At 37.3% G+C, this 24500-nt stretch overlaps 2 protein-coding genes across 8 annotated transcripts in view; one reads left to right on the forward strand and one right to left on the reverse strand.

The window, feature by feature from the left end:
- Window positions 1-8651, forward strand: part of MYEF2 (myelin expression factor 2) — a 42789-nt gene extending 34138 nt beyond the window's left edge. For all 7 annotated transcript variants that reach the window (XM_036443017.2, XM_036442999.2, XM_036442977.2 and 4 more), the window contains one exon: window positions 705-8651. In XM_036443017.2, coding sequence (XP_036298910.1) covers window positions 705-868 — 164 coding nt within the window. In that variant the 3' untranslated portion in view covers window positions 869-8651. The remainder of the gene's footprint in view (window positions 1-704) is intronic.
- Window positions 1216-22643, reverse strand: SLC24A5 (solute carrier family 24 member 5). The gene is made up of 9 exons (XM_036443030.2): window positions 22473-22643; window positions 21569-21748; window positions 8936-9019; window positions 8738-8841; window positions 8313-8413; window positions 6497-6780; window positions 4639-4845; window positions 2230-2331; window positions 1216-1747 (listed from the first exon to the last, which is right to left on the reverse strand). Exons 1-9 carry the CDS (start codon window positions 22591-22593, stop codon window positions 1428-1430), a joined length of 1503 nt encoding a protein of 500 aa, XP_036298923.1. The 5' UTR covers window positions 22594-22643; the 3' UTR covers window positions 1216-1427.
- Between the last annotated feature and the right edge of the window lie 1857 nt (window positions 22644-24500).

The raw sequence follows: 24500 nt of genomic DNA on the forward strand, positions 1-24500 counted from the left end.
TTGCTATTATTTTCAGGGATCAAAAAGTTGAAATGGAGGATAAAGTGTAAGGGAAAGGAGATTGGGCAAAAAGCAATAATTTTATCTAAATAGTTTTCTTAAACTTTGTCATTTGTCACCCAACCAGCATGGCTCAGTGATTGAGCATCGGCCTATGAACTAGGAGGTCACTGTTTGATTCCTGGTCAGGGCACATGCCCAGATTGTGGGCTCAGACCCAGTAGGGGACCTGCAGGAGGCAGCTGTTCAATGATTCTTTCTCATTGATATTTCTATTTCTCCCCCTCCCTTCCTTTCTGAAATCAATAAAAATATATTTTTAAAAAATAAATTTGTGGTTGTCATTGGGCATAGTGACTTGGTGGCAATTTGTGCTAGCTTGCTTTATTGCTATAAATTTTGCTTCCAAAACTAAGGATTTAACATAAAAATTAATTTTTTGTTTTAATAAAATATTAAATTCTAAGCAAATTTATTTTAGTCCAATTTTTCATATTCTAATCTATATATTTATTACTTTATGTGAGTTCCATTATATTCAGAATATAAAGTGATGTGAATAATGCTTACATATGTTATTTTAAAATCATTAATGTTTCTAGTCAAGTTACATACTGCATTGGTAATGAAAATTTTCAAACCTGCGTAGTTAAATATGGAACCTGTTTTAATTGACGAGTAATTCTATAATTTTTCTTTTACAGGTCATGTAATGTTTGCAGAAATAAAAATGGAGAATGGAAAGTCAAAAGGCTGTGGAACAGTCAGATTTGACTCCCCAGAATCTGCTGAGAAAGCCTGCAGAATAATGAATGGCATAAAAATCAGTGGTAGAGAAATTGATGTTCGCTTGGATCGTAATGCATAATTTCAAACCACGGTTGGAACATTTTTACATCTGTTTTGCTGAATCTCCTAGTAAAATTAATTTTAAAGTAATACTGTATGCTTTCAAATGTTGTAAAAATGAACTTTTAAAACTCCCACCAGCTTTTAACAGTATAGTGTTAAATATACTGTGATTTTTGTTATCTCAAGTTTGGGTTTTTAAAGACAGCAAATCTGGTCATTCAGTTTAAATGAATGGTTATACTGTTTTTAATGAAATAAGCCATTTTCATGTTATTTTCAGTACTACATAGTGAGGTTTGTTCAAGTTTCTCCAGCTTTTATCAGCTTATTTATTGTAAGTTAAAACATAGATTTTCCCCCCCCCAAAACTTCTGTTATCTATATGTAATTGTTCTTGATAAGAAAGTACTCAGACAAATTAGGATATGATTTTGGTTGGTTTAAATTACTTTTCTTCAGTAAAGAATTATTGTAAGTTTTAGAGTCTAAAGTTTAGGATATTTTTTATTTTACTTAAATGAAGAAATGGAGTTTCTCTGCCCCTCCCTATCATTCACATTTTTCACCTATTAATATTAATCTCCACAGCCCCTTATTTTATTTCCAATAATTCCTAGTTCATATAGAACTGATAATGTGGCAAGTCCCAAGTACAATAATAGACAGACTATTCCCAACTTTCTGTCTAGTTTCCAGCCATTGAAGTGAACTGCTAAAAAAAGAAAAATAATTGAAATGTTGAGAGAGATAGTTACATAAGTTAGTCCTCTGCTGTTCACTTCTACAGGAGCTGATGTACTTATAAATACAGTTTTAATCAACCATGGAACACCTAGGCACAGCATATCAAACACATTGGATCCCACGATGTTAGACATAGCCATATCTCCTTTGCCTGCAAAAAAAAAGCATGGTGTTAAAATGTGCATACCAGTACTGTATTTTAATAATAAGCTTCATAAGAAAAGACACTGGATACTTTTTTGTTTGTTGGTTTTGGAAAATTGTATTAGAGCAAAAGTCTTACTGAATTTGTATTTTTTAATTTGGGGAGGTTAGTATTTAAAGTATTAACATTTATTTATCTAATTATCTTTATTAAAGCATTTTTCAATAAGGTGTAGATTACTTGTTGCTTTTCATTCTAATTTAACATGTTTAATTACAGTTTAGTACACATTTCAGATGTGTTTTATTCGGGGAATTAGATTTAGTGAAGTTAATGTTATTAAGTAGTAAATCCTTCCTCTTGAGTTACTCCTTTTTTCCTTCAAGTATGTTACTGAAGAAATAAATAGATTTAAAGGCAACTTTGCCTAGTGTAGTTCAGCTAGACTTGAAGAATGAGCATTGCAGCTGGATGGACCTAATTCTTACCTTTTCTTGCAACCAGCACACTTGCAATCGTGTCTGGTATGCTTGTTCCTGCTGCTAATAAAGTAAGGCCCATTATTGTATCTGGAATTTCTAATGTTTCCCCTGTAATAAATATAGATATTGTAAGTTACAAATTTTACAGGTTCAGTAACCATCTTCTGCAGATATTTCAGATACGTATTTCCTTCCTGAATGAAAAGAAAATAGGCATATTTAGATTACAGAGGCAGTATGTATATACTTAGGTTTTAGTTAGCAAAATGACTAAGATTGGTAAATGGGGTAACATGGGTAGTACAGATTTTTTCTTTTAAATACTTACCCAAGGATATGTTTTTATTGATTTTAGAGAGAGAGAAACATAGATGTGAGAGAGAAACAGCAATTGGTTGCCTTAAGTGCAACCAAAACCCTAGTTATGTGCCCTGACCAGGAATTGAACCTGCAACCTTTTGCTGTAAGAAGTAGTGCTCCAGGGCAGGTAGGACAGATTTTTAAAGACAGATATTTAATAGACAAAATTCTACCAAGGAGCAGTTCCCCTCCTTGCTATGCTTACAGAAGTTTTGGATGTCATCACTATTATAGCATCGAGGCTGTTGCTTAATGTATGCTAATAATATTGGTCCCCTTTTTCTTATTAAAAACTTTTTTCTTAAAGTGTTCAGTGTTAAGCAAATTGTTTATAGCTATTTTTTAAATATAAATGTGTTAATATGGTATACATTTTTAACTCCTACTTTAGTGATATACCTCAATTTAGTGTTTTCTTTGAGAAATATCCTAAATCTGAAGAAAACAAAATAGGGTTCTTCTTGAGTTTTTCTAACATTATAGTCCTAATTTATTAATACTTCTGTTAAATTTGATGTCCGTTCAACATTTTTCAGTAATGTATTTATTCTAGGAAACAGGTCCAATGGGAAATTAAAAAAAGTACATTTAACTGCTCTTTTATTGTTATAATTGAACACTTGCTTTAGAATCACTCTTCCTTTCAAATATTAATTTTAAAAAACCTTTACGTAGCTGTTTATTGCATGCTTATATATATTGATATTGGACTTGATTGTTAATTTTTGTTATGGTTGGCCAGAGTTCTTATGTACATAAATAACATATAAATAACATCTTGGGGGTGTTCTATGATCTGTTACTTGATTTTGCTCTTTTCCTGCTTTCCCAATGTCAAATGTGTACTGGCTGAGAAAGTATGGAGAGATCTAATATGCAAGCTAATTGAATTATTTTATTTTCCTCTTTAAAAAAAGAAAACATTTTGTTTTTTTTGCTAGCATACATTTCTAAGTTATATATTAAATTGGAAAAAGTCGGCAAGTGTGTTTTTTTTTTTTTTTTGTAAAGAGCCAGATAGTAATTATGTTAGGCTTTGCAGGCAGTTATTTGGCTCCGCTAATGTAGTAGTGAAAACATCCATAGATGATATGTAAATGAATGACCTGATTAGCAAAAAACAGAAGACCAGTGCTTTGGACACTCAGGAGGTAGTTTGCTCACCTCTCATACTAATTCATTCAGGTTCACCTTTGGGGGAAAATTACTGAAGTTTTTGTTTTACATTTATATTTAGTTTTTCCTTTTGGACTAGGAATTCTATGGAATTAGAGCTGATTATGGCCAAGCAGTAATAGTTAAATTTTAGTTGTAAAAATAGTAGAAACCTAAAATGAAACTTTATTTTAGATCCTTTTTACTTATTTCATAATATAATTATATTGCCATGTCAAAAAGCAAAATAAAAGCCCTGCTAGGTGTGGGTCAGTGATTAGAGTGTTGGCCCTTGCACTGAAGGGCGTGTATCTGAGTTGCCCGTTATATCCCTGGCCGGGTTGGGGCACAAGAGGGAGGCATCCAGTCAATGTGTGTCTCATATCCATGTACCTCTCTTTCTCTCTCTCTCTCCCTCTCTCTCTCTCTCTCTCTCTCTCTCATCTCTGTTATCTCTCTATCTCCCTCCCTCCCCCATCCTTCCCACCCTTTCACTCTCTCTAAAAATCAATGGCAAAAATAAATAAAATGTATTCCCGTTAAACTGTGAACATCATTGTTTTCCCCAAACATTGCCATCTTGCTATGTTTTCTGTTAGGTGATTGAACTTAATATAGTTATGTTAGTCTAACAGACATCCTGTGAATTTATTTCATTTATGAGATGATTCCCTTAACTCATACTGTATAATTTTGAGAATATGGTTGATATGGAATATGAACTCACAAAATCTGGGTGATTGGTATATTAATATTGAATTTTTTGGTAAATAGCATATTTACTCTTTGCTAGAAAAGAAATTTGCTCCTTAGCTAGACTACCTTAATGAATGTATGGAGTTCTTATGTGAAACTGATTGTTTTCTTTTTAAATTGTGCTTTTGTGTTCAAGATACATACCAGTTATGGTGACCATCCAAACAAGGATATATGTAAATGCAGATATCCAAAGTGCCGACATAAAAAAGGTTATCACAAAATAATTTTTCCAAAATTTTCTTCTACAGTCTGGTGTGGTTAGAAAAAGTAATGTAATAATAGGAAGGGATAATACCCATAAAATTCTTTTCAAATCTGCTTCAGGCACGTTGAAAACACTTGGTGGATCTGTTGAGAAAAAAATGATTCTGAATTTCTTAAATAGCCAATTATGTTAGAAATGTCCATTTAGAAAGCTATATTGAAATAAATTAGCTGTATCAGTTTTAAGAGGCTATTTAAAACATTTGAGTACCTCATTACTGATATTGCTGGAAAAAGAAGCTAATTGAGACTTTAGGGCAAACAGTGTAAAATGTGATTCTCAGCATTTCTTGAATTTGGGCCTTCATCAAAATGTCTTGGGTCATTCATTAAATATGTTAGAGATGATGTTTGTGGAATGTCAGTTGGACATCTTTTTGTTTTCTACAATGTGGGTGACCTTGAGTAATTTGTTTTTTCTTATGGGATGGTTGTCTCCACGGCCCAATATTGATGAAGCCACAGCCTGCCCTATGTATCTTATAATGTATACTTAGGGATTATAAAATAATTTTTATTAAGTTGAATATTCCATTCTAATTCTAATTGTAAGTTATTTTGAGGGGCTTTTTTCATTAATTTACAATTCATCACCAGTCTTAGAAACAACCTTAAGAAAATATGAACTAGTATAGAATCTACGTGTAATGTATAAACTTGAGTATGTTTCTTTATTCAATTTGTCTCATGAAGTTAATGGAAGATAATAGCATATTGGATAAAATGGGAATTCACTTTAAAATAGTTTAAAAATTTGTATGGCATTTAGAGAATAATATACCCATTTATTTGATCAAATTACAACTAATGCTAGTAAAATAACTAGTAAAATTTGCCAAGCCTCAGCAAATGAGCCATTAAGTAAAATTAGGTATCATTTTAGTGTAAATAGTAAAATTTGGACTGATTCTTTTCAGCTTCTTGTTATAAAATTTAACTTAGAGATGAATAACTCTTATACCTGAAAGACTAGAAACTAATTTTTATATGAAGGGGAAGAGTCGTGTTTTTATATTTTGTAGGTAGTAAATTAGGATAAATCCCCTTCCTAATGTACTAAACTAAATTTAGAATCTGTTTTATACAACCATTTTATATAAAAGTAACCTCTAAATTGATATTTCTAGTCATAGATGAATTTGACTTTCTACCAAACATATTTACCTAAATGGTTTCCTATTGCTTCAAATTACATGTTTCAAACTCAACTCCTTTCTTCTTCTCACCAATCCTTTCTCCTAAATTCCTAGTTTTTATAAGCAGTGTTCCCTTTTCTTAGTCATTTCTGATCAAAGTTTAAGAATTATCTCTGCGCCCTTTTATGCCCGTGTAGTCTTTTAATTGCCCGGTCTTTGTGATGCTTTCTCTGAATTGGCTTATGTCTATTCATTCCCACTGCCTTCTCTCTGACAAGGCACCTCTTAAACACATCAGCTGTTTATTAGCCTCTTATAGACAGCTGTGTCTTTTATCCCATGTTCTAATCTTCCTGCTCACAATCTATCCCTTTTAGGAAACACAGTTATACTTTGTTTCTTTCTCTAAATATATAAATCCTCATATTTTAGTCAACCCCCCCTCCCACCCTTTGGTATTGGAAGCTTCATAAGGATATGGACTGTCTCTGCATCTCTGAGTCTCCAATGTCTTTTATATAATACGAATATATATATTTGCTCAATTAAATGAAATTACTAGTGAATAGACTTAGTAGTGGACAGGATGTGGTTTTTACCTTCAGAAACCTGATTAAGACCATGTAAACTTATAGAAAGCTGGGAGTAACCGGAATCCTCATAAAATATTCCACTATCATTTCTGGATGGTCGACGGATGAATGGCCGACCCTCATCTTCCCATCCCATTAGTAGTTGATGTTCGCTTCTATCCTCCATAGCTTTGGCAAGACAGGTACAGCAGGGACTGCATTTCTTTATAATATATTGGCTAATTTTAATGTCAAAACACAGCACCAGAACATATAATCCATATATCAAAAGTAGTAGAGTTCCTTCATACCTATAAATTAGAGAAATTTGTGTTTTTAAATAAAAAAATAAAATTATTTGAGAATAGCTTTTAAGCAGCATAATTTTTAATGCAGCATTAGAATAATCAAATATTTTTAGGTATGTTTTGGTGTAGATGTGTTACAGCATTATTATAAATTGATAGGAGCTTGACTCTTCCATATTTAAAAAAACAAGGTTTTGAAACTCATCTTCATTTATAGATTCCTTTAAGATGGCGGGCATAAAAATACTTTGAAAATAATGATTAAGATTTTCAAAATTAAAGTGAAACTAATGGATAGTAATGGGTAGTCTTCATCTCAGTTCATTGGCAGAATCCATTCCCCAAAATACATAATTATAAGAGAATATAGCATGTGTTAATTTTAACTGTCTCTTCAAATTTTATAGTGTAGCAATTTTGTGTAAAAATTTGGAATATGTTAGGCTTGCTTTGGGGTTTTCAGTTTCCTATACAGTTTTTTTAATATATATATAATATTAACTAAATAAGAAAACAAGATATTCTCAAACATAAAATTATACCATAAGCACTGAAAACTTTTTTTTTCCTCCACTGGTTTCCTATTTAAAGAATTGTGATTAGCTAATACCATCACATTTGAATCTTGCCCTTACCCTTTATAGCTAGTAAATTGCTACAGCTAGAAGCACAGAGCTCTTGATTGCCGTAGTGGAGGGGTACTCTCACAGTCATTGTCCCCTTACAGATAGCAGAGAAATACCCCGTCTGTAACCCATGGTTTTTCTTTGGGGGGAAGACGAGTTCCAGAATGATTCATTTAGAGATTTTGCTCCCTACTAGATTTTAAGGTTTTTGATAGCAGGGATTATGCAGCACTGCTAAATTAGTTGTACTGCAGAGGGGAGCCACCTGTGACATTTCTTTTTCCCCTTATGATTGTCATTGTAGTGGTAAATACCTAATAGGTACTTGGTGCATATCAGTTGAAAAAGTTATCTGTCTACTAAGTCACTCCCTTTTATTTTCTCGGAACAGCAAAGCATAGGGAGATAAGTTAAAAACAAGTAATTTTTAACATTAAAACCTAAATATTTGTTATTCTGTGAGGAAGAAGGCTCTAGTTCCTCTTTCTAAATGAACAGAGAGAAAGATGAAAGAATTCAAAAGGGCATTTGCTTTCTCCATCCCCATCTCCAATCTTGTGACCATAACCACTTCTAAGCAAGGTGAGCAATAACCCAATAGATGAAAAAGCCAACTGTTAGTACTTGAATGGACAACAACACTTGGGAGACTTCCTGGTCAGTCAGTGGGAGAAAGAGGGATGATAATATCCAGTGACTAAGGAGACAGAAAGGAGACTGACCACTAAAAAATGCAAAGAAGGGAGAAAAGTGCAGCCAGCAATTGTGATGAGGAACTTTAGCCCAAAAACCACTGGAAAGAAAGGGTGCGAAAGTGGCAGACATTTGAAGTTACTAAACCATTAGAATTTCATGAAATTTTCTCTGTAATTGTGTTTTACATAATAGTGGTAATTCTTTCAAGCTTACCAGTACACTTTGTTGTCAAATATTATGCCAAGAACTGCTGCTACACTAATCGCATATGCCGCACAGTCTCTGAATAGGGGCCAGCATGATAGCGTTGAAACCTATAAAATGATAATTTTGTTTCCATTACACTGCAACTTCAAGTACATGCTTAATGTAATAAAATTGTATATTTGTGGCTAAATATCTTTTGCATATTGCCTAGAGAAAAAGGAACTTTAAGGAAAATTGTTTCTAAACCTCTGATTTTCATAAATTTGACCTAGAGCTATTTGTGGGTTAATCTAAAATTGAATACATGTTGGTTTTTCTACTTATTAATAAACTTGATTGAACAGATTACTAGTGCCTTGTTTGTTCTAGACTATAAACTGTTCTTTAATTTGTCAAGACAATACATTTTGTTGAAGAGTTTTTGTACATACCACATTAGATAGCAAGCCACAGGCTGCACAGATGCCCAGGAGATTATAAGTTGCAGATCCAAGAATGGTGCTAATGCCAATATCTCCCTTTGTGATAAATACACCTATGAGCAAGATAGTAAGCAGGTAAGTTAATGTTGACTTGAAATAGATAAAATCACATGGGTTTAGCAAAAAAATAGGAGGTGCAATATTTACCTAGGAAAGCAGTCACTAATTCAGGAGCTGAACTTCCGGCTGCCATAAAAGTTGCACCTGCAACATCCTGAGACAATCCAAGGGCTGAAGACAAATGAGATAATGTTACGCCCAGTAAATTGACAAATGAAAGAGTATGTCTTTATAACTAAGTACAGTAGATATTCAAAACTACAGCTTACAGAAAAACACACACTGACCTCAACTGGAAAAGTAAAATAAGCAGGTTAAGAAATAGAAGGACCCACTGCCTTGCTTTCATTGTCACTTCATGACCTAAAGTTTCTGTAGAAAGGGAGAGAAGGCCAGGAGTGCAAAGCATGCTGCAATTCAGTCCTCTGAATGCATTGTGGGTCTTATGGGACCCAGAAAAGAGTCCTGGTTGTAGATGTGTAGCAACAGCACAACTTTTTAAAAACTGGATTCTTCAATAGGAGCTGAGAAAATGGGTAATTCAGGAATCCTAATCCAACTTGAAAGAGGAGAAAAAGTGAATATTGGCAGTATTTAAGATCTGTAAATGGAGCTGAATAAAGGAGCGTGCTCACAAATTGGTAATTTCAACCTTATCTAAATACGAAAGGGGAAATTAAAAAATAAGATTGACTATTGTACAACAATGCTAATTTAAATTATGAAACCATGAACACGGTTTTAGGTTACCGTATTTTCTGGCGTATAAGATGACCCCCTAATTTTACAGTTAAAACATAGGTTTAAGCCTATATTTGCTGTATAAGACTACCCCCCACTTCCGAGGCAACACCAGTTCTTTTTTTTAATAGACCGCCTCTCTGACTCTGGCCAATCTGAGCAGGCTTTTTTTTCTTTCAAATGTCTTATATGCCGGAAAATACAGTAGGAAATCTAGGAAAATACTCAAATTGTGAGTATCCCCATGTTAGCAAGCAAGCAAATCCAATGATTGATGGGATTAGAGTCTTAAATATTTTGCCCCTTCAGTTTTAGAGCTAAGGGACCTGTTATGGCAAGGAGAAAAAGCCATGTGGAGGAAGCCACCTTGCTTAGGGAAGGTTGAGACAAGGAGCACCAGAAATACCCAACCAGGCTTTGCCGGGAGAATGAAAATTAGCTGACAGATGTAGCACTGAGCCTTATTTACCTGGGTCACACAGACTAAAATTCATGTTCCCAAGGCTCTTGATAGCCATCCTTGGCTGCTGTTTATTGTTTATTTCATCTATTGATTCTTGACACTTCAGTCTTCCTGGGGGCCTCAGATTCTGCTGTGCTAGCTTGAGTCCCCTGTGGTCAGTATTTTTTTGTTTTTTGCCTGTGGGGACCATTATCTGTTGCTTATTCTCAGGTCCTCCTCATGTTCTGCTCTGCTGGGACATCTACTCTTGACTTTCCTGATTTTTTTTTCCTTGGCATGGCAGATTGTATTTTACAAAAATGGCTACAGTATTTCTGCTCACATGATTTCCCAGAACCTTTTCATTCCTTATCAAGAATAATTTTTTTTAAAAAAAGGTAGAGTTTATGTTTGTCTCCTCCTGGGCTTGGATACGCCTTTGTGACTCATGCTTGGGCTGACAGAGTGGCAGGGCCATTATATTTGCCAGGCTAAGACATAAAAGGTGGCAAACTTCCTCATGCTCTCTAAGAACATTTGCTTTAGAGCCACAAGTTGCTATATAAAAAATCTGGCTGCTTTGAAATCCCCATCCTGGAGAGACCTGAGGAAGAACCCAAATTGAAATGGAGATGCTCAAGGGATCATCTGTTTTGAACCATCCCAGGCACCCACCATGTAAGGGAGGGGACTTTCAGATGACCTGCCTTCTTTTAGGATCTTGAGCAAAACCACTTAGCTGACCCCTGTTAGGGGGCGATTTGGTAAGCAGGAATGGATAACGGGAACACCTAGCTATTGGTCATTTATTTGTTGCATTTACTGACAACCTACTATGCCAAATTCTTTTTTATGTACTAAGAATAGAACCGTAACAATCTTGTGAGTCTTTAGTTCTAGTGAGAGGAAACAGACAAGAAAGCAAGCTCTGTTAGAAATAGTGAAGAACAAAAGCATAGAGCGGGAGTATGAGTTGTCACAACAGAAAGATTGTAATTTTGGATCAGGTTACTGGGAAGGACTTCACTGGGACTGTAACTTCAAAGGGAGCGAGTGAGGCACACATACACCTGGGATAACATAACAAACTTCAAAGGGAGCGAGTGAGGCACACATGCACCTGGGGGAAGAGTATTCCAGGCAGAAGTAGGGAGGGCAAAGGATCTGAGGTGGGAGCCAGCCTATGTGTTTAAGAAACACAAGGCCAGCATGTATGGAATTAAGTGTGCGAAGGGAGGGAGGGAGTTGTTAAGGTCAGAGGTAACAGGCAGCCAGATCATGTAAGACTGTGGATCTGTGGGCTTTTATTCTGAAAGATTTGGAAGTAATTACAAAGCCATCCACATGCTTCCTGCTAATGGTACCAAAATCAATCAACTTTCTTTTCTTTTTTTAATCCCTGTGGGGTTATTTGGTCTCAGAGGCCCAACCAGCTCTAGTCTGTTAAGCTTTGTGAAAAGTGCTCTGGGGAGAGTTGGGATGATCCAAGTCAGGTCCTCTATCCTATTCCTATTTGCCTCTGGTCATGTCACTTGATGAATATGTACCTGCAATGACTAATGAAGGGATAGAAGTAATGATTTATGAAAGTCATATTTCACAGCATTTCTTTTACTGCCTAGAATGATATATATATCATATGTAATAAAAGGCTAATATGCAAATGGACCGAATGGTGGAACAACAGGAACATCCAACCAAACAACCAAACAACTGGTTGCTATGACATGCGTTGACTACCAGGGGGAGTGCGTGGAACATGGCGGGTGTTGGCCATGGTGGGATGGTAGAGCAGGTGAGTGGGGGTGTCAGACCAAGGCAGGGTGCCAGTCACTGACAGGGGTTAGCCTCTGGGAGTTACCAAAAATTCTTTGCTCTTGTGCACCAAAGTCCCAGACGCCCAGCACTTGCACCTGCTGCTGGTGACTGTGCCAGTCCTGATCACTAGGTGCTATCAGAGGTGTGATCAGCAGCTGATAGCCCTGATAATCCCTGAGAGCTTCTCCACCCCCTCTTGCTCCTGAGGGGCGATTGGGGCAGCAGGCACTGCTAGCACCCGCTGATGGCACCGGCCCCACTGGCACCACTGCTGGCTCTCACCCCAATCACTCTATGCTGTCAACAGGTGTGAGCAGAGCCGGTGTCATCAGCATGAAGGAGCAGCAGCAGGGGGAGTGGGGCTGCTGGCACAAAGGGAACCAGGGGGCTGAGACAGGAGGGGCTGGGCAGGGACATGGAGGATGGGTGAGACCCATCCCTGTGCCTAGCACAGCATCATGGCCCATGATTCCTTTGAAGGTGCACGAATTTTGTGCATGAGGGAGAGGGGTCCCTCAGCCCAGCCTGTGCCCTTTCACAGTCCAGGATCCCTCATATTTCCCAAGTGGTCTTTAGTGCTACCGAGGAAGTGCTCCCCAGCCATGAGCCTGGCTTCTGGCTGAACAGGGCTCCCCCTGTGAGAGTGCACTGACCACCAGGGGGCAGCTCCGTGTTATAGCTGTGGTCAGAGCGTGTTATAGCGATCAGTCACTCTGCCCTTTGGTCGATTTGCATATTAGGGTTTTATTATATAGGATATCATTTTATATGATATATAACAATTATATAATTATATATTTTTATGTGTGTGTATATATGTATACTTTTATTACAATTCTCTGATGTGTAGTAAGATCAATTGTCCGTAAACAAAATAGAAAAAGATAAAACCTATTGCTCTGTGATTAACTTTTTTCATTTTAGGTGCAAAATAATATCTTACATTGATGGTATCTAATTCACCCTCATACACATAATTTATTAATCTCAACTATTCTCAAATATGAGTGATGCTATTTCCATTTTACAGACAAGAAACAGGTTCAGGAGGTTAAATAATTCAGTTAGGTGGATAGTGAGGATCTGAAGTGTGAGAAGTTACTACATAAACCCCAAGTATATTGGTTCTAAGTCCAGTGCTATTTCAATTTCATGACAGAAGCCCAATATAACAATGGCAGTTAGGCAGGCCAATTATAACGTTATTTTCTTCTCTGCCTCGTGGCACTGGCACACAACTGCCCCCAATTTATTCATTCCTTGGGGGAAAAATAGTTACTGGGAGTCAGAATGTAGAAGTTTAATAATATTGGGTATTATCATGAATTCTCTAATCAAATCAGGGACAGATAATATGTGCAGGAAATTGAAAAGGAACAAAATGCTTTATCTTAAGTTACTGTCCAAATTCAGTGCAACGGAGGAGCTAATGACCCCTCTTCATTTAGCTGAGGAGTGTTTCATTGGAGAAATTCAATCCACAGTGCCATCTGTTGGGTTGTTGCAAGGGAGGGAAGTAGGTGGCCCTTTGAACACTTCAGCTCTCAAAAGGCAGTAACGACCAAGTGTGTCGCTCTTCACTGAGCTCTGATTGAGTCAGGAGAGGACTCAATCAGAGCTCAGTGAAGAGCGACACACTTGGTCATTACTTGTATCGAAGGGCGTGTAAAATTTAGAGATAGTTTAACAAGCTATATCTTAAGGTTCTCAGCATATTTTGTAAAAATGGTTTCTACATCTGAACTTTAGAATGGCCTGGGTTTGTCTTTGCTGACCTTTGGAGAGCATTTCTTTCCTCTCTATTACTCTAAATGGGTAATCACAGTCTCCTTCAGGATATAGTAGAAAAGTTTAAGGCGAGTTTGCTTTATAAGTTTAGATACCACCACATTGTTTAAATAAAGTGGAAGTCGGCAATAATGAACTGATTACTGAAACTCAGCAAAAGTTTTTCTTAAGCGTGTTTGCTTCTAGGATGCCATGTTGAGAAGCTTATAACAGTTTTTGAAAATTTATTTCTGGAAATATAGGAGGAAAAAGTTTAAACTAAAATGGAGACCTGGGTTCTGCCGTTAAGTAACTTAATATGAGATTTCAGATTAAGTCATTCAGACAAGACTTGTATTTTGCCACCTGTAAAATGGGGAGTTGGACTACACAATTTTTAACACATTAATTAAAGTACTGACTGACACTATACTTTCTATCTGGAAGACAAAACAGGCTGGGCGCTTAACATGTTACAGTATCTTCTGATTTTTCAATTTCTATTCTAAATTAGAGTATGAATTCTGTATTTCATGTTAAATAATCCCATAATAAAAAACCCTCTATATTATTTAAAATTTAGAAGATAGAAGGAAATAGAAGAGACAGAGTTACTAACGTGCTTACCATTGTGTTTAACCACTGCTATCATTTTCATGTATTTCTAGTCTCTTTTGCATTTTAATAGAGTTATAACTATAGGCAGTGTGCACTTTGGTATCCTCTGGCAGGATTTTAAAAAGTCCTCATGATAGCAAATTTTCATGCTTTGTGAATGGATTTGAGTTTCAGAAGCAATCAAAAGTCAGTCAGACTCAATTCTAGTGACTCCAATGGGTAGTCATGCTATGTAATTCTACTTAGGGCCCAAAATGAAGTGTGACACCACAGCCAGTGTGGCTCAGTGGTTGAGAATCAACCCATGAACTTATATGTCACAGTTTGATTCCACTCAGGTTGTGGGCTCGAACCCCAATAGGGGATGTGCAGGGGACAGCATATCAATGATTCTCTTTTACCGTTAACGTTTTTCTCCCTCTCTCCCTTTCCCTCTTTTGGGAAAAAAAACAACACACACACACACAAAAACACAACAAAACTTAAGAAGATAAAGAAAATAAAAAATGAAGTATGACAGCAAACCAAAGCAAAACTCATCTTGACACCAATTTTAAATATTTTTCTAGAAAATTTTTAATAAAGTTAGCATTCATTGGAATCGATGCCTGCCTCTCAATGCCCAACTGCATGTATATTCTGTGAGGTTCTTAATAAATAAAAACATTATTAGCACTTTATAGTTACCACCTTATATTTCGTCTGCACTATGATGGGATAAATTCTGAAACTGTACAATGGTTTTAAATGCCCGATTCCATTGAAAAAGCACTCTCTTCATTCCCAACCTAACAGCTACAACATTACAATGAATGTCACTGTCCTAAGCCAAGCATATCAAGCCCGTGTGAGACATTTTATCACCAAACCTCACAGTTACCTGAGTTTTGGCCCAGTGTCACATAGTAATTGTAGAGATGGGATGAGCACCTAGATCATTTTTACTTTAAAAAGCTGCCTTTCAGTCAACCATGTAGGTAAAGTGAAGACATTAATACTAATTATCATCATCATCATCATCATCATCATCATCATTGCCTAGTCCTGCAGTAGCATCTTGGTAATATCCAAAGGACTTGGCACTTTATTTAGATCCAGGCCCCTGGCATAGATTTAGCAGCAATCCAAGGGGACCACAGTTTAGATCAGAGAGAAAAGAAAAACAAGAGGATGAAATGGTCTTTGGAGGATGAGTGGCCCTGTGGCAGGGAGGCAGCACTATTCTTAGGTTCTTTGTCCTCCGGGAAGGCTTTGCTTCTGTAAATTTCACAAGGATTAAGAAAATCAAACACTGAAACTGTAGGCTGTCCAAATGCCATACTCACGGAATTACTCCACTCCCTTTCAATTTTATCCATTTAGAACCAAATCTACCTGGAATTAAAACTTGCATTTCTTTCTTATTGTCTATTTCTAAAACACAAAGTAGAACATGGGCAAATGTTAGTTCAAAACAGAGCGAATACAAATAATTTTAATAAAATAGCAAATACTTTGTTTAGTTATGTTTCTCTATATCTTACTAAGATTGTTTTCACTTAAGACATGTTATACCTCAAAGGATCAGCATGTGGAGGGATGAGAATTGTTAATTGAATAGTATATTAGTGTGACATTTAAGATGAAAAGTTTCATAGCTGGCTCATTGTGAACTTTGAGCTATATCAAGCGACCAGTCTTAAGGGGTTCTCAGTTTTTTGTGTAGTTAGCTTAGGGAAAGGTTAAAAACAGAAAACCTGCTCTGAATAGTGGTTAAATAATTCTCGGAGAGATTCATTACATATAAAAATATTAGAGGCCAGGTGCATGAATTTGTGCACAGGTGGGGGCCAGCCAGGGGAGGAGCCACTGGAGGTTGAGTAGCTGGCCCCACCACCAATTGTTTTGGTCATTCTGCTGTTCCAGTCACTCGGCTTTTATATATATAGATGTAAAAATAATTTTTTTGTTTTTGTTTTATACTGAACTTTTGTGTTTCTAAGAATAAACTGAGAGCCCAGATGATGTGGCTCTGATGGTTGAGCATCAACCTATGAACCAGGAGGTATGGTTTGATTCCAGGTCACTGCACATATTCCGGTTGTGTGCTCAATCCTTAGTAGGGAGTGTTCAGAAGGCAGCTGATCAATGATTCTTTCTCATCATTGATGTTTCTATCCTAATCTCCCTCTTCTTTCTGCTCTCTAAAATAAAATAAACAAAAAATTAAAAAATATATTTTAAAATATATGTAGTTTAAATATAAATTAAATTAAAAATATAAACTATATTAACTTATAGTCCAAAATAGGACTATTATCTCTCATTTTATTTTTAAAAGTATATTTTTATTGATTTTATTTTATTCTTGGGTCAATGCTCAACCACTGAGCCACTGCAGCTGGGCAAATATTTTTTTAAACAATAAAAGATTGCTAAAGATGGAATAAAATGGTATGGATTTTAATGTAAGAGAAATAAAAGGAACTCTAAACAGTATTCTAGAGATGTTTAAGGTATTGTTTAGAGTTGCCAAATGGGTTATTAGGTACAATAAAATAATAAATTTAATAATAAACTTACTTTCTACCTTGTGGAGTAGTACTAGCTTTTATTTGCCTTAATCTTGGTTTCCAACCTCTAGCATAAGGGTGTCGAACTCAATCAGAGAAGGGGCCAAAATCTAAAATCCAGCCTAAATTGCGGGCCGAATGGTTTACTGAACAGTCATAAACTGTCATTGTGATGGAAACGCAGCGGAGTGCAGTGATGACAGCGTGGTGCGGGCCACATTGCAAGGCCTGGCGGGACGGATTTGGCCCGTGGGCCTTGTGTTTGACACATGTGCTCTAGCAGATGCACCTAGACTTGGTATGTGCCCCAAATATATTGATATTGACTTTGATATCTTCACCTTCATCTTTCCTGAACAAAGGATTCTAATCTTGGTAGTCTGTTCTTATGTACTAATAAATAGTTAGTGAGTGTTTGCTATGTGCTAGGTCCTTTTGTAAGCAGATGTATTTCCTCAGTACTTGGCACATAGCTCTCTGAACTCAGAGCTCTAGTTACCCTGCCGCACAGTCAGATCTAGTAAATGGTGGGGCTTCAATTTGGACCTAGGCTGTGTCAGGCTCCAGAGTGGACACTTTCAACCACCTTAACTATGTGGCACTGTAGCATAGAATGGCCTTCTCTCCCTCCATCCCCTTTAAGGATCCTCAGCATTGCTATTGACCATTCAACAAGTATCTGGTAGAGGCGTAGAACAAAGAGGACAGAGCCCCAAGCAAACTGTGCCAGATATGAGTACAAAGTGATGTGACTGACTTCACAAACCAAACCGAGCAGGGAACTTTCCTATGTCAGGCTTAATGACCAGAAACCACCGAGGCTCCTCTCGCTTCCTTGTTGTCATTTTGGAATCCTCTCTGTTTCTGTCTTTGTCTGTCTGTGTCTTTCTTACACACACACATACTCCCAAGAGTATCTACACAAGTACTGTCTAGAGCAGCCCAGCAGATGGGAATGAGGGAGGTCTTCATGGTTTATTTCTTACCTCATTATCCTTAGCTCTAACTTAGATATTATTTCCCCTCTGATGACATCTTTTAACCCCTTATCCTGAATTTCCCATCCTTTCCCCATTTAATAATATGGGTTCATTTTACTTCAGCCCTCTGTGGTCAAAGATTCGTCATTAGCCTATTTTTCTGTAGAATCTAAATGGGGATGGGGTGGGAAGAGAGGGGCTTAGCAATAGCATTTTCCCATATTGGTTCTACACAGTTAAGATGACAGCACGGTGTCTCAGGTTGTCTACTGGGGCACGTGCTGCTTTTCCAGTGCTGAGTGAGAGATGAGAGATTCTGTCACTTTCATGATTCCAAGTAGAACAAAAAGAAGGGAAAAATCCTAGCTTGGAGCCTCAGGTAGTTTACAATCCCCAATAGGTTGCCAAAAGTCTGAGCTGATTTTTCAAAGTGGATTCTCACTATTTTGTAGTGTACTTTGTCCATTATTACAGTGAGTATTTGATGAGGGTTTATTTATTTATTTATTTATTTATTTTTATTTTTATTTTTATTTTTTTTGGGGGGTGTTAATATTTTCAGTGCCCTTGGAAGGGAAATATCTTAAAATGGTTCATATCAAACAGTTCTTCTGAAACAACCACGTTACAGCAGCTGATCTGAAACAAGGATGCATAAAATCATATCATCTAGCAATCAAGAACATTCTTGGGTTTGGGCGCTAGAGAGACCAGGGCTTTGCCATATACTGACTGTGTGTCTTAAGAAATTGTATATCTTCTCAGCCTCAGTTTTCTCTTCAGTAACTATCTAATAGTCCCTACTTTGTAGGGTCTTTGTGGAGACTAAATGAAACCATATATATTTAATTTAGAACCATGCTTTTGTCATTATGATAACTAATAAAATAAATGAATGACTAAATAACACTCCAGTACTTTGTGGAATGCATTAGTAAACTATTTTGAGGATAATGTTAATTTGCTGATGGGATGGATGGAACTATTGTCACTCAATGCTAATCAAAGAACTATGAGGGAATGTAACACATTTGCATACTTCTCTGTGGATGTAAACCACTTTCAGGGAGATTGCTTTTTATTGCTGATGTTTAGATGTAGATGAGACCATGCTAGGTCTTGAAAGAGAAATAACGAAGTTAATTTATAGACATTTTAAAAAGAATTGAGCTAGCACTATTTCTATCTCGTTTTGTTGTTAGTATTTTCAGTACCCAAGACCAGGGTCAGTTCTTAGCTGCTGAGGAAGATTGGGCAGTGGCATGGCCTCCTCCTCTAGTCACTCATCTGTGATACCTACTGCATTCTATTTCAGAGCCAGGAGTAGTGTGCTGAGAAGTGCATGTTGTTGATGATGTTTCAGAGTAATTCCACAAGTGGCATGGTGGAAGTGATTGTTACAGATACTCTGTGAAGTCACTCACTGAAGATTATTCTAAAGTGGCAATTTAAGCTTTAATGCAGTAGTCTCTCTCTGAAGGGCTAGAAGAGTTATTTATTTACCACTGTGAAGACAATTTTTTATGCATTTATTCTTTCAGTCAAGTCATTGTTCGATAATGTGAAAGCAAAACATTTTTAAAGTGATTATTTTACCTTCCAGAAAGAGAAAGATTCTAGGTGGGATATATTACCTTGAATTGAAAGTCTTTTAGACATATAATTAACATTATCTACTTAGGTTTTCTAGTTAAAAGTATGGTTCTTCCCACAAGGATGAACAAGTGGATTATTGCAACAGAGTTGAGAGTATAGAAACATGTATATAAGAATTTAGTACATGAAACTGATCAACTTTAGAAAAAAAATAGCATTGGGTACTAGAGCAAAACAAATTCTTAGAGGATGAAATAAATTAATTTTAAAAATATATAAAATATATAAATAAAATAAAATATGACAATTTTGCTGACCAATGGACAAAAAAAATCTAAGGATAAAACCAAAAGGAGAATCACAAACTATAAATTTACTTAAAATATGTAAAATTTCAATGTGATAAATACACAAAATACAAAAGCAAAAACAAACCATGAAAAAAACATATGATATAAATTTCGTATTAGAAAAAAGGATAGTATTCTTATATTTAAAAAGGTCTTAGAAAGCAATAAGAAAAAGATAAATTACCCCACCCATACCTGCATTAGAACATGGGCAATAAAACACAAAAGAAAAAAATAAATTTCAATACACATTATAAAATGTTAACCTCAGAAATGGATAAAAAATAAATACAAACTTTATAAAATGAAGTACCATTTTTAAAGCAACTAACAAAGGCATTGAAAATGGGATTGTTCATAGTTTTCTGGAATGGAGCTACCACATATTCCGGAGGTTTAGGTTCGCACACCTCTGTGCCACGCTTTTGGCAATGCATCAGATAAAGCTTAAAATAGGCACAGCTCTGCATTGTTGCCAGGAAGTGATCAGAGAAGTTTGCAAAGATTTTATGCAAGTAGGGGCATAACATTATTGAAAACAGAAAATAAAATTAAAAAACAAAATCAAGTGTCTCATAAATTTATAATATTAAAAATGATAAATTTCTATATGGTGATTACTATGCATAAAAATAGTTTATAGTGATCAAATCATTTACAAAATCCTAAAGTATAATGCAACCATTAAAAATTAAGTTTTTGAAGAGCATTTAATATGATGGGAGATGTACATAATTCGATATTACAGAAAGGAAAAGACCTTAAATTGAATCTATAGCAAGATCCAAAGGCTGAAAGAAAATACAACCAGTGGTAACTGTGGGGATCTCTGGGTGATGGAAATGCAGATGATTTTACTTTTTTTTTTCTTTTTTTTTTATAATATATTTTTTATTGATTTCAGAGAGGAAAGGAGAGGGAAAAGAGAGATAGAAACATCAGTGATGAGAGAGGATCATTGATTAGCTGCCTCTTGCACACCCCTTACTGGGGATCGAGCCCACAACCCAGGCATGTACCCTTGATCAGAATCAAACTTGGGACCCTTCAGTTCACAGGCTGATGCTCTATCCACTGAGCCAAAGCAGCTAGGGCTCTTCTGTTTTTCTTGTATTTCATCAATCCAGGTAAAAACACTATGTTAAAGTAACTTAATCTCTATTAAATGAAAACTATCAATATCATTTTAAAACAATGTCAGTCTAAAAATGCATGCATTTACATCTACGTAAGTTAAGTAATAATTATAACAAATGTCTACTGACTACTCTATAATTTTTTTTTCATTAAACAAATATGTGTAGAGTGTCCCCACTCTATATGTTTCCAGGTCTTGCTTTAGGTCCTAGGGGACAGCTATACTCCAGAGAACAAGACAGAACAAACTTGGCTTGCCTGTCAGCGGCAGTCGGGGAGGAGCCGTGGGTAAAGGAGAGTTTCTGTCCATGCTCTTCTCTGTGAGGAAATGCTCACTGTTTCTGTCCACTAGGTGACCTGACCTGTGACGCAGACTTTCTCTGAAGTGCGCTAAAGAATTAAACTAACCATGCTGGCATTGTTGCTTATGTGGCATAAAACATCACTGATACCTTGATTTTAGGGACCAGGGCACCAATGAAAGTTCTATGCTCAGAATTCTGGGAGATACCTGTAACCGAAGGGATATAAACAATGGGCTTAAGCTGATGGATCTTATTCTCAGATTCCAGTAATGAAGCCGAGTTACAAATAGTGAAATTCTGCAACCCGTTGAGAGGGACAGATTGCTGCTGAGCTATTTCCAGGACAGCCAGGCCCATATGTGTGGGTGGCACCACTGTTCTGGAAGGCCACCCAGGAGATTCCCAGCCACTTACATTCACTGATGAGTTCCAAGGAGGGCAGGAAGTACTCGTCGCAGACAATAGACAGGGCCAGGAACATGTAAAGGATAATCAGGAAGTAGATTACGATGCCTCCATCTGCGCGCTCCTGTTTTGTGAAAAACCCTTCGGGAAACTCCGATGATGGAGAAATGACACACTGGGTGCCATTTCCTGGTGAAGAAAAGGAGGTGAGAGTTTGAAGGATGTTGGAGTCACTCATTCCAAGCTCACAAAGGGAAATTACTTAAGAAATCTGTGAAGTGTGGGGTTTCTGGGTGGAATTTTAAGAACCCTGGTGACAATGAACATAGCCCTTCTGAATATATGTAGCTATAGATCTGGGAATAAAAAAAAAGTCTTGGAGACCGGAAAGAGACGCTTTAATGAAATAAGCTGATGATAGTGGAAGAATCAAAAAGAGGAAATCATGAAGTCACTCCTCCTCCCTGCTTCATTCCTAAAAGCGAATTCCAAACCCTCTTCCTCCTCAAGTAGAAACTCTAATCTTGGATCAGTAAGATTTCTAATATCTGAACCATTTCATTTTCCCATTGCACAACCCACGTTGTCCCCAGGCCTGAGAACAGTCACCCACTGTCCGCAGAGTGAGTTTCTGGGATGAAAGATTTTTTCACGATGAACTTGCCAACAATAAAAACGGAGGCTGTCCTGCTTCACGGTGTCTGTGAATTATTTCGGCGCTATCTTTGAGGTTTATTTGAGGGATCAAAAGCGTTTCATATTCTCCCAAATGCTAAAAATCAGAGCACGCACAGGAGGAAGCATAAGCAAAGGGGGTCCAGGAAGAAGGTCCCTCTGTCCCTTCATTTATAAGCAGAGACAGCAGCAGCAGCAGCAGCAGCAGCACCGTCAGCTGACCCCAGCACCCACCTACCTGTGGCCCGTGGGAGGCGCTGGGGCAGGGAGGCCCCCGGGGAAGGCAGGCGTACAGCGGCCCAGAGGATGCTGAGGAGCAGGACCCTTCTTGTCCAGCGTGGCCGCCCTTCTGTCTGCATGTCTACTGCGCTCTGACTGCAGTGTGCAGCTTGAGGAGGAGAGGAAAGGAGGGTTAAGCTGGATCATGTGAGGAGTCTCCTTCCTGCCGAATGCCCTGCCCAAGGCATACATTTCAGCAAAGCCTGTGCAGGAGGGAGGGTGATTGGCGCCAGCCAAGCTTCTCTGATCAGGAGCCCCAAGCCCCAGGGAGGCTGGAGGAGGTAGGGAGGAGAGCAGGCAATCCTGTCCACATCTGCCCTGGGCCCACAGCTCCTGTGGGCCGATCCTGGTAGCTGGTACTTTATGGGACCTTTATTTAATGTTTTCATACTGGGTCTGCCCTCGACTTTCTCTAGATTTGTAAGGATCCGAGCTTTTACAACTGCTTCCACTTCTCTCTAGCTCTCGCGAGTAGAGATTGTTGGGGCTGGTGTAGGCGTCTTCTGTGGCTAGCGTGGCACCTTTTATAGACAAGGATGAACTGTTTTTGCCATTCATCCTTGTCTCTAGTTAGGGCTAGATGCAGGAAGGTGACTTAGGAAGCTGCTGCGTTATCTAATGGAGGATTGAATGACGGGGGCTTGAACCAAAACAGTGGCAATGGCATGGAGAGGAATCAACAGCTTCAAGAACTGTTAAGGAGACAGAATGGATGCTACTTGATCATTGATGAGCTGTGTGCTCTGCCAGAAGTCATCTGAAATGCAAATTCAACAAGGCAGGGAGTGTTCAAATATAGACCTCTATGTTCCCCACCCTAACATTGACCAGGCTTGTCAAGGTGTTAAGAACTTGTGGCATTACAGTAACATGTAGCTAGCTAATCCCACAGGCTCTACAGCCAGACCACTTGGTTTGAGTCCTATTACTGCTATCTACTAGTATGCAATCTCTATGTTCCTCAATTTCATTACCTGTCAAATGGGAATGGTATAGTACCACCTATATTTGGGTGGTGGTGAGAATTGCATAAATGAATGCATGTAATCTAATTAGAAAAGCTTCTTCCACAAAGGCAACATTATCTATTTGTTTATGTTATTATTATTATTATTATTATTATTATTACTCTTGATCGAGAGAGAAGTTTCTTGGCTTTAAAGGAATTTTATAGCTTTCAGCTCTCATAGTTCCTTTGTTTGCAGAAAGAGCATATGCTTGCTAATGTTTAGATTTAGAAACTGGGTTTTTCTGGAAAAGAGTTGCTTCTATCGATAGATGTTTGGGATCTTGGGTTGGTAAAAATTCTCAACCACCCTTTAGTTCTGCTGGGAATTGGTACCCACCATAAACCTCTCTGAAACTGTCATTTCGAGGAACTGGCTATTCAGATGTGGTGGTGAGGCTGGGATGGTGAGTCACTAAAGCGCATCCCAGTAACAGAGCAGAGTTTCTGCTGCCCACACCGGCGGGGCAGATGGACTGGCCCACTAGACTGTGGCTCAGACCACAGTGGCTAAGGCCAGGGAGAAGGCCATTTACTTTGGTGCTGAGTGGAAGTGAGCCTTTTTTTCTCCAAAATGCATAGTTCAACCAATGAATAAAACGAAACATTATAAGCAAGCAAAATAGCACACAAATGCAAACCCATCGTGAATACTCCCAGTGCATGGTGTTAATCCAGGAAACAGGAAGTATCTGAAGATATAAGCCTGTTACAATGGGAGAGCAATATCTTATATGCAGTAAGTCCTTAATAAATATTTGCTGATTGATTAGATTGTAGTGAGTCTTAAAAATACACTCCATGAGCAAACATGTACTTGCTCTGAAAAGATATATAATAAAGATTTACCAGGAGAAAATAATTTAGGATGCTACTTATATTTGCTTTATGTATTTATTCTCCATACTCTTAAAAAGCTTTTTATTGTAAAATAAAACACAAAGAAAGCCATACAAAATAACTATAGTTTATTATTATATT

Source organism: Pipistrellus kuhlii, unplaced genomic scaffold (genome assembly GCF_014108245.1).
Source record: "Pipistrellus kuhlii isolate mPipKuh1 unplaced genomic scaffold, mPipKuh1.p scaffold_m20_p_1, whole genome shotgun sequence".
Taxonomy (NCBI): Eukaryota; Metazoa; Chordata; class Mammalia; order Chiroptera; family Vespertilionidae; genus Pipistrellus; species Pipistrellus kuhlii.

Coding starts and splice junctions, on each gene's coding strand:
- SLC24A5 (XM_036443030.2), bottom strand. CDS start 22,593: ATGCAGACAGAAGGGCGGCCACGCTGGACAAGAAGGGTCCTGCTCCTC. Junction 8,842..8,935: donor ATTAGTGACTGCTTTCCTAG/GTAAATATTGCA, acceptor TCTTGCTCATAG/GTGTATTTATCACAAAGGGA. Junction 1,748..2,229: donor TGTGCTGGTTGCAAGAAAAG/GTAAGAATTAGG, acceptor TTTTTTTTGCAG/GCAAAGGAGATATGGCTATG.